The sequence below is a fragment of the Microtus pennsylvanicus genome, chromosome 13 (assembly GCF_037038515.1).
Source record: "Microtus pennsylvanicus isolate mMicPen1 chromosome 13, mMicPen1.hap1, whole genome shotgun sequence".
NCBI classification, from domain to species: domain Eukaryota; kingdom Metazoa; phylum Chordata; class Mammalia; order Rodentia; family Cricetidae; genus Microtus; species Microtus pennsylvanicus.
The window spans coordinates 59,059,894-59,073,647 of NC_134591.1; the positions used below are offsets into that span (position 1 = coordinate 59,059,894).

The 13,754-nt window shown below is 48.3% G+C and overlaps 2 protein-coding genes across 2 annotated transcripts in view; both read left to right on the top strand.

The window, feature by feature from the left end:
* The window catches only part of Dlgap3 (DLG associated protein 3), a 76,455-nt gene extending 67,453 nt beyond the window's left edge, over positions 1-9,002 (top strand). Inside the window, exons 13-14 of the transcript XR_012907585.1 lie at positions 4,983-5,259; positions 8,098-9,002. The gene's annotated coding sequence lies outside the window, so the exon portion shown is untranslated. The remainder of the gene's footprint in view (positions 1-4,982; positions 5,260-8,097) is intronic.
* Smim12 (small integral membrane protein 12) lies at positions 8,103-9,002 on the top strand. The gene has a single exon (XM_075947166.1). It carries the CDS (start codon positions 8,103-8,105, stop codon positions 8,379-8,381), a length of 279 nt encoding a protein of 92 aa, XP_075803281.1. The 3' UTR covers positions 8,382-9,002.
* Positions 9,003-13,754: the final 4,752 nt, after the last annotated feature.

Here is a 13,754-nt window from a genome sequence, read left to right on the forward strand (position 1 = left end):
GCAGGCTCCAGGTCAGACAGAGCTACATAGAAAGGCCTTGCCTCAAAACCAAAATCAATCAATCAATCATTAGGAGCTAAGAATGTGGGGTAGTTGCTTGGTGTTGGTCCAATGGCCTAGGTACAAAAAAGAGGTGGTCCTTGTGTACAAGTTGTAGGGTTGTTTTTTTTTTTTTTTTTTTTGCTCTTTGGGGGCCCACTACCCAGTTCCCAAATAAATCACAAATCTTGTAAATGCCCAGCTTAGCTTGACTTATTTCTAGGCAGCTTTTCTTAACTTGAAGTAGCCTGTCTCCCTTTTGCCTCTGGGCTCTCACCATTCTCTATTTTTGTACACCTTTATTTCTTACTTTGTGACTTGCTGTGTAGCTGAGTGGCTTGGCCCCTAGGAGTCCTCCTCTCCTCCTTTTCTTGTGCCTTGATCCCCCTTTCCCAGATTTCTCCTATTTATGCTCTCTGCCTTTCTCCTGCCTTGCTATTGGCTATTCAGTTCTTTGTTAGACCTATAAGGTGTTTTAGACAGGCTAAGGAACACAGCTCCACAGGGTTAAACAAATGCAACAGAAAAGAATGACCACACCTTTGCATCATTAAACAAGTGTTACACAGCATAAAGACATCTTTTACTAATGTTCTACAGCAGCAAGTGGCTCTCAGCCTGATTGTAACCAGGCACAGGAGCTGTAAACTGTAGTCTGAAGAGGGTCCTGCTCTCAGAGAAACTCAGTACCTACCACATACAGGTACAACAGAAGGCTGGTTCTGGATACTGAAGGCTGGGAGGTCTCATTTCTGGATGGAAAAAGGTGTGATATTGCATACCTATAACCCAGCGCTTGGAAAGTGGAGGTAGGAGGAGCAGAAGTTTGAGGTTATCTGTGATCACACAGTGAGTTTGAAGCTATAGATGAAACTCATTTTTAAAGACATTCTGGCCGTGAACTCAGAGTGGTTCCACCTGCCTCTGCCTCCCCAACTGGTGGGATTAAAGGTGTGCCTGCCACCTTGCCCAGTGAGACTGTCTTAAACAAAGCAAAATTAAAAATAAAATAAAAAATTCCTAAAGCAGGGCACAATACTGTGTACCTGTAACCCCACCTACTTGAGAGTCTGGACAGGTGGATCATTTGAGCCTTGTTCATGGCCAGCCGAGCCACCATCCTAACTCAACAATAAATATCTGGTTGGGCTGGAGAGTTGGTTCAGTGGTTCAGGGTACTTGTTCTTGCAGAGAACTGGAGTTTGATTCCCAGCATCTACATGGCAGCTCACAGCTGTCTTGAACTCCTGTTCCAAGAAGGTCTGATTCCCTCTTCTGGCCTCCTTAGGCACAGGCATGCACATGTGCACATTCAGGCAAAAGACATAAAATAATATAAAAAAAATTACCAGCACAAATACAATACTACTGGTAATAAGATGATGATGATGATGGTGGTGGTGGTGGTAACTGAATGTGGTGAGGCACAGCACACTTGGGATTCCAGCACTTTGCAGGCTGGGGCGAGAAGATTGTAGGGAGTTCAAGGACAGTTTAGGCCACAAAGCAAGACTGACTCAAAAGAGGGCTAAAGAGATGGTTCAGCTGTTAAGAGCACCGGCTGCTCTTCTAGAGGAGCCAGATTTGGTTCCCAGAACCCACATAGCAGCTCATAACTGTAACTCCAGGTCCAGGGACTCCTGACACCCTCTTCTGACCTCCCTGAGCACCAGGCATGCATGTGGCACACTGAGGTACATATAGGCAAAACATTCATAATTTTGAATAAAATTAAATTGAAAAGAACAACAAAATAAATTGACTGCCTCAAAAGACCCAGCAAACACAAACAGATACCAGCACACACCTGTCATCCCAGCTGGAGAGCGGAGGACCAGTCTGGTTTGTATGAGACCCACCTAGTCACAGAGTAGACAACAAACCCGCTTGCATATGGTGGCAAAGGTCTTCCTGCTGAAATGCTCCCCATGCTGGAAAGCAAGGGGAAGAAGAGGGGTGAGGTAGACAAACACCCTTTTGCAATCTCCCCATAGATTTGGAGTCCTTGTGGCCTAATTGGTTTTTAAAGATGCTCCAGCCTCTTTGCCTGGTTACAATGGTAATTAGATTTCAATGTATTTTTTTCAGCAGGCACAAACAATGATAATTAGATTTCAATGTGATTTTTCAGCAGGAACAAATATCTTTTGGAAGCACAGGGAGTTTGGGAAAGCCTTGGGAACTGTCTCACGGGATGCATTGGAAGTTTGCATAGGAGAAACAGAACAGGAGGACACTTCCAAGGGACCGGTGTGGGCAGAGGCTCAGAAGGACAGCTGTGTTGGGAATGATTGGAAAAGCGAGCTACAGAAAGATGACAAATCAGCACAGGGTTGGATGTCTTGGCCGAAAGAGATCCGTGGGCTAACCCAGAGATTCCATTGATTTAAGTCTTTGAATGGTCCTTTGGCCAAAGGAATAGACACAGAGTGGAGGGCCAGTGGGAGGGTGAGGAGCCACTAATACGGTCCAGGTAAGAGAGAATGGTGTTGATTCTGAGGGCTTGTTAAGAAGCATAATGCTGCAGGCTGGATCCGCGGAGTGATGAAAAGAGCAAACCTGAAGATATTATACAGGATTTTCTGTTAATGAACGAGGATTGCTCGGAATGAACATCGCAGAAAGAAGCGTGTATCGGGGGAATACTTAACATGTCAAGAGGCGCTACCAACACTTGTCGAGGAGATGTCAAGAACTATGGCACTTTCTGCACATGGAGATGGTTTGAAACAACAACCCTAGAGGATGTTTTAACATGTGTCTGTGTGTGTGAAGGGGTCACACACCACAACCCCCGTTTCAGGAGTTGATCTTCTCCTTCTACCACGTGGATCCTGAGGATTAGCTCAGGCCATCAGCTTGGTAGCAGATACCTCTACCTGCTGAGCCATCTGGCCAGCCCAAGGGTATGTTCTTATGGTCTTTTTATTTTTTTTTTAAATATTTTATTTATTTATTATGTATACAGTGTTCTGTCTGTGTGTATGCCTGCAGGCCAGAAGAGGGCACCAGACCCCATTACGGATGGTTGTGAGCCACCATGTGGTTGCTGGGAATTGAACTCAGGACCTTTGGAAGAGCAGGCAATGCTCTTAACCACTGAGCCATCTCTCCAGCCCCCCCTTATGGCCTTTTTAAAAATACATGTAGGTCTGTAGAGATGGTTCAGTGGTTAGAGTACATACCGCTCTTGCAGTTGTTCCAAGTTTGATTCCTGGTACCTCTATCTGACAGCTAACCACCTGCGGTAACTTCAGCTCCAGGGGGATCTGGCACCTTTTTCTGACCTCCACAGCTGCCCATGTTCATGTGCACATACTCTTCCCACCCCCATGTACACATATACTTAATTAAAATCCTTTTGTAAAGGTTATACATATCTTTGTTCAGATTAGCAGGCCATAGAGTTGGGATCTGAATCCACGACTAAGTTCAAAGTTTGCTGTGTGTTTTTTTTTTAATTTTAATTTTTAAAAAATATTTATTTATTATGTATACAATATTCTGTCTGTGTTTATGCCTTCAGGCCAGAAGAGGGCACCAGACCCCATTACAGATGGTTGTGAGCCACCATGTGGTTGCTGGGAATTGAACTCAGGACCTTTGGAAGAGCAGGCAGTGCTCTTAACCTCTGAGCCGTCTCCCCAGCCCCCCCCCCAATTTTAATTTTTTAGAAAGGATCTCAGCATGAAGTTCTGGTGGATCTGGAAGTACTAAGTAGACCAGGCTGACTTCAAACTCACAGAGATCCACCTGCTTCTGCCTCTGGAGTACTAGGATTAAAGATCCCCCCCCCCCATTAATAGAGAATCTTGGTATGTAGTCAAGCTTGGTCTTGAGGGTCCTGGTCTCCCAAGTGATTTCATCGTAAGTTGGGACTAATGCACTCACTCCAGTTCTGCTGGAGGGAGCGTCTAGTCATTGCTGAGATACAGACAGCTTGAGCATCTGTCCTCCCAGGGAGGATCCACCGACTCTTCTGATGGTGTCCTCTCTTAGATCGCTAACATCTCGTGAGCCTACCTGTTTCTTCTTCAGCGAGAGAACTCCTGAGGGCTATTTTGTATTTCCAATGCCTTTGTGTAGAATGGCTGACTAAACACCAGCCTGTCTTCTAGACAATTCTGAACTTGCTTCTTCCCTACATTTTTAGTGTACAATTAATTAAGTTCTGCTAAGTATGGTTGCTAATTTCTGGCAGCTTCTTTCTCCGCATCTCCACTCTCAGGCCGAGCTATGGGTTCTTTGATATAAAATGGGAAGAATGTCTAACTTGACAATGCAGTCTGGCAGCTTCCTGCAAAAGCACCTATGACCTTGAAACACAACTCACAGCTAACTTGTTAAGGAATGGTGGCTGAAAGAACATGAAAAGGCGCAGGCTCAGAAAGTTGATTTTTAGTATGTGTTACTAATGATAGGGAGGCTTGTCAGATTGAGTTCAGTGCCGGGAGGGCGGGACCATGTTGGGGCATTGGGAATGAGGCTTTTTTCTGTATGGGATACATATATGTCTGTTCAGGGAGAGTGGAGGCCTGGAGGAGAGTGGATGCTTGTATCAGAGGGTCTTGTACAAAAGCTCCACTCTCTTTCAGCTCTTTGTAGACTCGCCATAGCTACCATCTAGTTCCCGGATTGCAGTGTGCGTGGCACAGTACTTGGCATGCGTGATATTGTCTAACCTTCACAGCATCCCAGCGAAAACGGGTGGTGTTAACGCTATGCAGAAGAGATGAGGCTCAGACAGACTAATTAATAACGTTCCCAAAGACACACAGCCTGAAAGAGGTTTGAAAGCAGTAGATTTTCCTTTGCTAATAGGAGTTTCTGGAGATCAGGGGTTGGGTTTTCTGTTTCGGTACCACCCGACCTAGGTCTCAGAAGATGCCTAATTAACATCACATGGATCAACGAACGCGTAACTTTTCACTTTCCTTCACTAGAAAAGCTCGAAGCAACATCGCTGGGGAGCCTCCTAGCCGCCAGGGGACGCTATACCACCTCCGTTCATCCCACCAGAGAGGCGGATGCCTGGCTTCCTTCCTCTTGTCGCTTGACCCGAGCTCAGCCAATCGCTACTCTCCGAGAGCGCCCGGACGCCAGTGGGCGGGTCTCGGGCGACGCCCCGCGGGCCACTGGGACAGGCGACGTCCGAGCGTGTGGCTCCGGGCTAGCGGGCGCAGCGCGGGGCCGGTCCGGGGCGTGCCGGCTGGGCCGCAGGTGAGTCCCGCGGGACGGCTCCTGGCCGTGCCCTCCTAGTTGAGGGAGGGATGGTCTCCGTGGCCGAGTGTGGGCTGCAGTCAGAACTTGTCCGCCAGAGGGTGACAAGGCCACGCCTCTGGTGTAACGGGACAGGGGACCGGGAGCTGATGACCCTGACCTCTGGCGCTCTCATCCCCAGACTTGACTGGGGTAGCTGTCAAGGCTGATTTCTTCCACCTCCTCGGACCTCTTCTGACTGTTCTCGAATTTGGAGTGTTAACTTCCGGTGGGACCAGGCGCAAGGATAGGTTTCCGGGCGGCCCAGTTGACCTGTACCTGGACTCTTTGGCAGGCTCCCCGGCGTGCTGGGCTGGGAATAGGCGTCAGTATTTGCGAGACGTTTCTGCTACTTAACGTTTTGATCCCCTAGGGACGACTTCATGAAAGCTAGCTGCTTGTGATCGTCTTCCTGCCCCTTTGTGATTGTGGGTGAGAGACTGCCTTAAGTCTCACGTTAGACACTTGAGTATGCGGCTTGTCATTCATTCGCTCAACAAACTTTTTTTGGAGCTCTTTAACAGGGAGGGATGTTAGCAGGGGGTAAGAGGCGTACAGCATAGTCCCATCCGGACATCCTTGGTCTTTAACCTCACGGAGCTTCAGGGTGTTTTGAGAGATGCAGACAAACAGGATAAACCCACACAATACCTGTTACAGAGAAAATGGCTGTGTTGCATACGTGGATGACCGGAATACGAGCAGGACCATACAGAACTTGTGTTTTATATGTAAGAGGATAATAGTTGTAGACTGGTACTTAAGACACATCGGAAAACCGAATGGAGAGTCGCCATGTAGCAACAGTATGAAGAACTTGCACCTGTAATTGTAAGCCCTTGAGAAGTGGAAACAGGAGGATCAGCAGTTCAAAGTCATCCTCAACCACACTGAGGGTTTCAGGCCAGGCCGGACGACTCGAGAACCAGTCTTAAGAATAAACAAAAACTTAAAAAGACAGAAAATTTAAAAAAGATTTTAAAATCTTCAAAAGATGGAGAGGTATTGGGTTTGGTCTTCTTCAGGACATCCCTCTTTGTTAATGTGTACATTGTAAGATTTTGTGAATCTTTTGGTGCCACCCTAGAGCACATGAGAAAGGAAGTGTGATGAAGAGCTGAGCTAATGAGGAGCCGCAGGAGGCCCTTCCCATGTCTACGGTTTGAACAGACACCGTGCACACATCTGCAGTGTGTTCTGCCAGAAAAAGCCCGGGCTTGGCCTCAAAACCAGTGGGCTGGTCACTTGGAGTGACTTTGTTAGCATAGTGTCTTTGACCCACTGTGGCCTTAGACAGGAATCTGAGCGAGTAATTCCTACATCACAGAGGTATTGTGAGGGTCAGGTGATGACTAGGGAGCTACCAGGGAGCACAGGGCCTGGGGTCAAGTCAAAGGACCACGAAGAGAAGCGTGAGTCTGCTGCAGTCCTTCGGCCTGGTGGTCCACGTGTAGTCTCAGGCCCTTCCAAAGAGAATGAGAACCAGAGGGAGAAAGGGAGAGACATCTAATCCTCCATGAGGTTTGGATGTCCCCCTGGGGCGGAGAGACAGCAGTGTTGGGGAAGTCGACGACACACGTGCTGATCCTCAGCCACAAATGCTGACGGTTAAGGCGTGAGTAGGAGGATCAGAGATCAGCGTGTGTGTGAGGTGCTCAGCCCTGGGCCCAGCTTGGAATAAGGGCTCAGTAGATGGCAGCTAGCATTATGAGTTCATTACCAATGGCCTTTTATGAGTGTGATAGTAATTAAATAATGGTATAAATAGTAATTTAATAGTGGTGATCATTTGTGACTAAGGGGCCATTTGAGTGAGTGGGTTTGTGTATTACTTTGGTATCTCGTTGCAGAAGCCCTAGGGGCAGCTCCACAATATTTGTTAGCTTTATTTTACAGCGATTTCCACAGGGACTTTGAAGTACTGGGGCTCTAGGGCATCTGGAGTACTGTGTTCATTTGTGAGATCTTCAGGAGCTCACTGTGTGCGTGCGAGGATGGTTGGCAGGAGTAGATTTTGAGGGTGTTTGGACCAGGTTTTTTAATTTTTAATTTTTTTTTTTTTGGATTTTTGAGACAGAATTTCTCCGTAGCTTTTTTGGTTCCTGTCCTGGAACTAGCTCTTGTAGACCAGGCTGGCCTCGAACTCACAGAGATCCGCCTGCCTCTGCCTCCCGAGTGCTGGGATTAAAGGCGTGCGCCACCATCGCCCGGCTTTGGACCAGGTTTTTTTAAATAGAGGTTGCTGTCGTTGTTAGAAAAGCCAAGTCCAGAATAGGCTTAAAACCCTTCTCTATCTGCAATCCAGGGTAGTTAGGTAATGGATCATAGTTTTTGACTGTTAAATAAGCCCCTCGTACTTCACCCAAGGAGAGGAACTACTTCTCATAATCAGAGCCAAATTCAGAATGGGGCTGTGTGTGTGTGAAGTTTCCCGGAGCAGAGAAAAGACTTCTTTTTCCCTTCCAGAAATGTTGACAGGCTGGAGGGGGGACCTGAGGTCACACCAGGTTTGAAATTCTGTTAGGTGAGCCCACACTTGTGGGGACCATCTGCACACAGGAGCACAGCAGAGTTTGTGGAGATTTTACCCCCTTCCTTAACCGTCAGATCTTGCACAATTTCCTAGAGTATTTCAGGGACCCAGCCATTGCATAGAGCACAGTGGCCGCTTGCTGTTTGTGGGGTGGCTGTTCAGTTATTAGTGCCAGGTCGCCTGGTAAGTAGAGTGCCCCATGGGCTGTCCACATCTGCTGGGGGAGGGGGTGCCTGTTTCTCTGTAACCTCTCTGTTCTTCTGCAGATGTCATGTGGCCTGTGCTTTGGACCGTGGTGCGCACCTACGCTCCCTATGTCACCTTTCCTGTGGCCTTCGTGGTCGGGGCTGTGGGCTACCACCTGGAATGGTTCATCAGGGGAAAGGGCCCTCAGCCTGTGGAAGAGGAGAAGAGTATCTTGGAGCGTCGAGAGGACCGAAAGCTGGATGAGCTGCTAGGCAAGGACCACACTCAGGTGGTGAGCCTTAAGGACAAACTGGAATTTGCCCCCAAAGCAGTCCTGAACAGAAACCGTCCGGAGAAGAATTAATGGAGGGCCCAGGTCCCTGTGGTCCGCAGGGCTATGACATGCCCTGCCACCATGTCGATCCAGCTTCAGAACATACATCTGATTTGCTTTGCTGCTCACTCTGGCCCCTTCTGCACCCCACAGCTGCACACGTACTGGCTGGTCCTTCATGGCTGTACAGCGGCAGCAGTAGGGGCCCACGAAGAGGAGACCGTGTCTGTTGAATGGCTGTCTCTATGACTGTGCAGGCTTCTGGTCTTCCCTGGGATCACTGCAGGGAGGAACCCTGGGGAATGAACGCTGCTCTCAGGCTTCGTGGGGAGGGGCTTGGCCTCAACTGGGAATGGGTGGGGTTTGTTGTTGCCATAAGGAGGGACACCTCCATGTCTAGTTCTAGTCTTTACACTGGAAAGAATTCAGAATCGCCCAGGCTCTTTGGAGTTCTTCCCATGCCCCAACACATTTGTCCCTTTACCGGCTCAGGGGTGGATTCTCAGGGGAAGGAGAGCATGCTTCTGTTGTGGGGAGCTCAGGCTGTTTACCTTGGGGCAGAAGGGGCGTGTGCCTGGAAACAATCCCTGTCTTCCACCCTTCCTCAAGGTGAAGGGAGAACCTCAATTAAAGTGGTACCTGAGACACTGATGGAATTCTGTCTTCTGAATGGGGTCTGGGTTCTCCTAGGCCTTTGGGGGTATCAGTAGTATCTGCAGACTTCCCAAGACTGTGAACACAGCTGGAAGCTCTGTTGCACCAAGTGCTAGCTGAGACTCCCTGAGGCACAAGTTCCCAAGAGTCCTTTTTACCATGACTGCACGAGGCTGCAGCATCTCCAGAGTCTAAATTGGAAGCACACACTCAGAGATATTTACACATTAAAGAAATTGGGCAGGAATGAGAAGGGGTCACCCGCGCTCCCAGTGCTCCAGTGCAGATGCTGGCAACATTTTGTTGTCTTCACTAATGTCTGTGTGGGTTTGTAAATTTTGCTTTGTTTTGAAACAGGACCACTTTGTAAGCATGGCTTGCCTAGAACTCATGTAGACCAGGCTAGCCTCAGACTCACAAAAATCTACCTACCTGTGCCTCTTAAGAGCTAGGATGGAAGGCATGTGCCTCCCCACCTAGCTTTAGAATAAGCCTTAAAGAGTTCATGTCTATACTTTTATATTATTTTTCATCTTTACCATATGGTGGTCGGCATTGTTTTGGGGAGAGATCGCTGAGATGGGAACCCAGAGCCTCACGTGTGCTAAACAATCACTAAGTTACATCCCCAGCCCTCTTTTTTATTTTTATTTTTTTTCCAATTTATTATGAGATGTCCTATTAGGTTGCCAGGATGTAGTTCTTGACTTCTTGGCTCTCCTGCCTCGTCCCCATGAGTACCTAGGATTATAGACTTGCCCTGCTAAAATGGATTCATCAGTGCTTGCTTGCTTTTTTAAATATTTTTTTTTAATTATTTTGCCAGGCAGTGGTGGCGCACACCTTTAATCCTAGCACTCGGGAGGCAGAGGCAGGTGGATCTCTGAGTTCAAGGCCACCCTGATCTGTAGATTGAGTTCCAGGACAACCAGTGCTATACAGAAACCTTGTTTTGAAAAAACAAATTATTTTATCATTATGTGTTTGGGTGTTTTGACTGTGTAAGTCTGCACTAGGCTTGCCTGGTGTCCCATCGAGGCCAGAAGAGGGTGTCAGATCCCTTGGAACTGGAGTTGTGGATGGTTGTGAGCTACCGTGTGGGTGCTGAGACTCAAACCCAGGTCCTCTGGGAGAGCGGCTGATGTTCTTAACCACTGAGTTAATAATACATTCTGGAAATTATTGATCGTGTGTGTGTGTGCACATGTCAGAAGACAACTTTTGGTTCTCTCCTACCGTTTCGGTTCCAGGGACTAAGTGCAGGTCATTAATGTTGGCAAGTGGGTACCTTTATATTCTGTGCCATTTTCCAGGCCCTCACCATTGTCTTTGTCTTAATATTTGTGTGTGTGTGTTTGCGCAGGCGTGCATGTGTATAATGTGCTGGTGCCCACTGAGGCCGAAAGAGGGTACCAGACCGTTTGGAGCTAGAGTCACATGTGATTTGTGAGCCACCCGATTCTGGTGCTGAGCACTGAACTCAGGTTCTCTGGAAGATACGGCTCTTAAGCCCTGAGCCATCTCTCCAGCCCCCTTTACTGTTTTTAGTAGCTGTGCAGTTATGTACCCATCAAGGGAAGCTGTTGCAAAAGCTGACTGTAAAGTTTCCGTATTGCTCAGTGTGGATATTGTTCTTGTTCACGAGTTTAAATTCTGCAGTGACCGTCTAATGTAACGTTTCCCTTCCATTTTGGAGTCAGTGGTAGGAAATGCCCATTGGATCACCAGCAAACAACCTTGGATGAAGTGGGTCTCCATGCATAATACAAAACGTCCTTCCGAAGGGACTGTAGTGTGCGTTACCACTGGGGTGTTGCTGGGGAGGTTGAAAAGGGAGTGAGAGCAGAGGGCTGGAAGAAGCAGATGACTAGCCCAAGAGAGCAAAGAAAGTATGAATCTGCCTCTTAATGAGGAAGGTGCCTCCCCTGCTTGTCCCCAGAGGTCTGATGGAGGGCATCAGGTGGTGAAGCCAGCTATGGCGTGGGCATTCTGGGAAGAGGGGCAAGTGGTGGCCTGGAGGAGAGCAAATGCAGTCAGCAGCTCTCCCTCTGTGCCTAAGGGGATTGTTCGAGTTGTTGCTCGAACACGTCTGATGGGTAGTTTTAGGAGCAACTGTGTACCCTCCAAGAAAGGATGAAAAGATTGATATTGAAGGCATCGGCTAAGCCGAGCTTTGGCCAGCCCTGGCTAGGCCAGTGATGGGCCTCGCTAATAGCCCGGTGCTGCCACCCTGTGGCTGTTCTCAGTATTACCAGGCCTGTGGCTGCCCCACTAGGCAGAACTTGAGTCAATGTTGATGCACGCCTGCAGGGGGCAGTCAGGTGACGAATGAGTGACGGGGCTGGCTAGGCTGAAAACTGGAGACCACAGGTCTGTCAATAGGGGGCGGTAAAGATCCAGCTTTCCATTTGCTCCCGCAGGGGCACCAATTTCTATATATCCTCCTCCAAAGATGCTAGAAACTGAATGAGGTTTTCCTTATTCTTTCTGTTTGTAGAGCCTATTTTACAAATAGAGAAAATCTGGGGCTGGGCATTTAGTTCAGTTGGTAAAGTGCTTGACCACGCATGAAGCCCTGGGTTCTGTCCTCAGCACCATATAAACGGGGTTGGGGGGGGGCATGCCTGTGATTCCAGCACTTGGGAAGTAGGGGCAGATAGAAGTTCAGGGTCAGGTTAGTGAGATACACTGTGGGTAAAGACTCTTGCTGTGCAGTTCGGTGGCCGGAATTCAATCCCAGGAACACCCAAAACGGTGAACAGGAAGAACCAGCCCTACAGAGTTGTTCTCCAGTTATCACCTATGTTGTGCTGCGGCACGTACATGCAGTGCACACACGTACACACACACCCTCACACAAATGGTAAAGTTCAAGACCTGGAATACATGTGATACTGTCTTACGTCAACAGAAACAACCAAAAATTAAAAGTGAGGGGCCAGTAAAATGGTTCTGTGGGAAAAGGCACTTGCCACCAGGCCTGATGACCTGGGTTTGATTCTTGAAACCCATGAGGTAGAAGGAAAGAATCGACTTTTACATGTCCTCTGGTTTCCACGGGCAGAATGTAGCAAGGGTGTGTGTGTGTTCATGCACAGTGAATAGAAATGTAATTAAAATACTTTAAAAAGCTTGCCAATTTGTGAAATGAGGGTATAGTTCATGTGGTCCCGGAGATGCCAGTGCTAACACCACAAGGATGCACTTTTACTGTTCCCCAGAAGTGGATTTCTACAAAAACATGTTTGGAGCCAGGTGTGGTGGAGAAGCTGAGGTCGGATGGAAAGCCGTGGCCACATAACTAATTCGAGTCTAGCCAGACTACATGTGAGATCTGTGTCAAAAATCAAAGCAAAACACCCTCCCCCAAAGAAAAAGGAAGGAAAAAACCCAACTTTTTTTTTTTTAATTTTTTTATTGAGTATCTGTCCCAGTGCCTGACTGTGTGCAGGCTCAATACAGCCTGGGTTAAATATGGAAGGGTGGAAAGAAAGTCACGAAACAACAAAAAGGTTTTCCCATAGACGGTTCTGGATTTTTCAGATATTTTAGAATAACCCTGCCCCCATGGGTGCACCTCCTGCCCACGCCTGGCCGAGGACGGCCTATCTTTGGAAATCCAACTGCTCCTGTCTCCCAGCCTAACTTTGGTTGTGCCTCCTTTTAAATAATTTCCTTTCCTGGGGCAGGTCCTTGTTGAACTTCTGCCTTCAGCGAGTCTATTAATATTCTCAGCTAGACTGTCCTTTCCCACGGACCGGCTGAGGTGTGTGGCTGCTGTCATGGCGGTAAGACAGTGCCTGCTCTCCAGGCCCTGTGCAGGTGGCTGTTTTGTCATGGTTGCTGGGACGAACAAGACTTGGGCTGGTTTTCTTGGTGAATCATGCTTGCTGCTGATTCACCTTGGAGATATGTGAATTGTGTCTTTCGATTGGCCCAACAGTCAAGGTTCACCGAGAGACCTTACTGAATGGATGTTCTTGGAACTCTTTGCTTGTTCTCCACCCCTCCTGGGTCTTTCCCCAGCCTTGTGATGCAGTGACTTTGGAGCAGGGTTATCCTGTCTGAGCATAGCGGGCCTGATTTCTGTCCCCTGAGCGGCTCACCGGTGCTTTTCCACTCTCTGGACTCCCTTCCTGAGTCTGTTGGCTGCATTAGCACAAGTCGGCTGGGCAGCTGCCAGGACAAGCCTGCCAGGGAGTCCTCTGACTTTTTGTCAGCTTCTCGGGGCCCTGGGTTGGTGAGACTGTTCGGGGACCGAGATAGGGAGGAATTAGCGCCACAGCGTCTGGTTTGGGAACCAGGCTGTCAGGGTGGAAAGGCTTGCTGTGTGTCTGCGTATACATGTGTGTATGGATGCATGAACACGTGCTTTCACTTGAGGAGGCCAGAGGTCAGCATCGGGTACCTTCCTTGTTCACTCTCCACTTTATAAGACAAGGTTTCACAGGGAACCCAGAGCTGGACAGTTGAGCTGGACTGGCAGGCCAGCAAGCCCTGGAATTACTTTGACTGCTCCATCTCCTTGGCCCCAGTGGCTCTGTCTTGATGTTTCTCTCATTCTGGCATGGTCCTTTAGCGCTCCCGGAGTGCTGATCTAGGCAGCGTAGCAGAGGGAAGATCAAAAGTCATCTACACACTTGGGTTTTATCTTCTCCCTGAGCATCTACCCGAATGACTAAGTCATTGAGCATTTCTGAACTCTGATGTCTTGCCTACAAAAGGGCTAAGAGGTTTTGATAAATAACA

Coding starts and splice junctions, on each gene's coding strand:
- Smim12 (XM_075947166.1), top strand. CDS start 8,103: ATGTGGCCTGTGCTTTGGACCGTGGTGCGCACCTACGCTCCCTATGTC.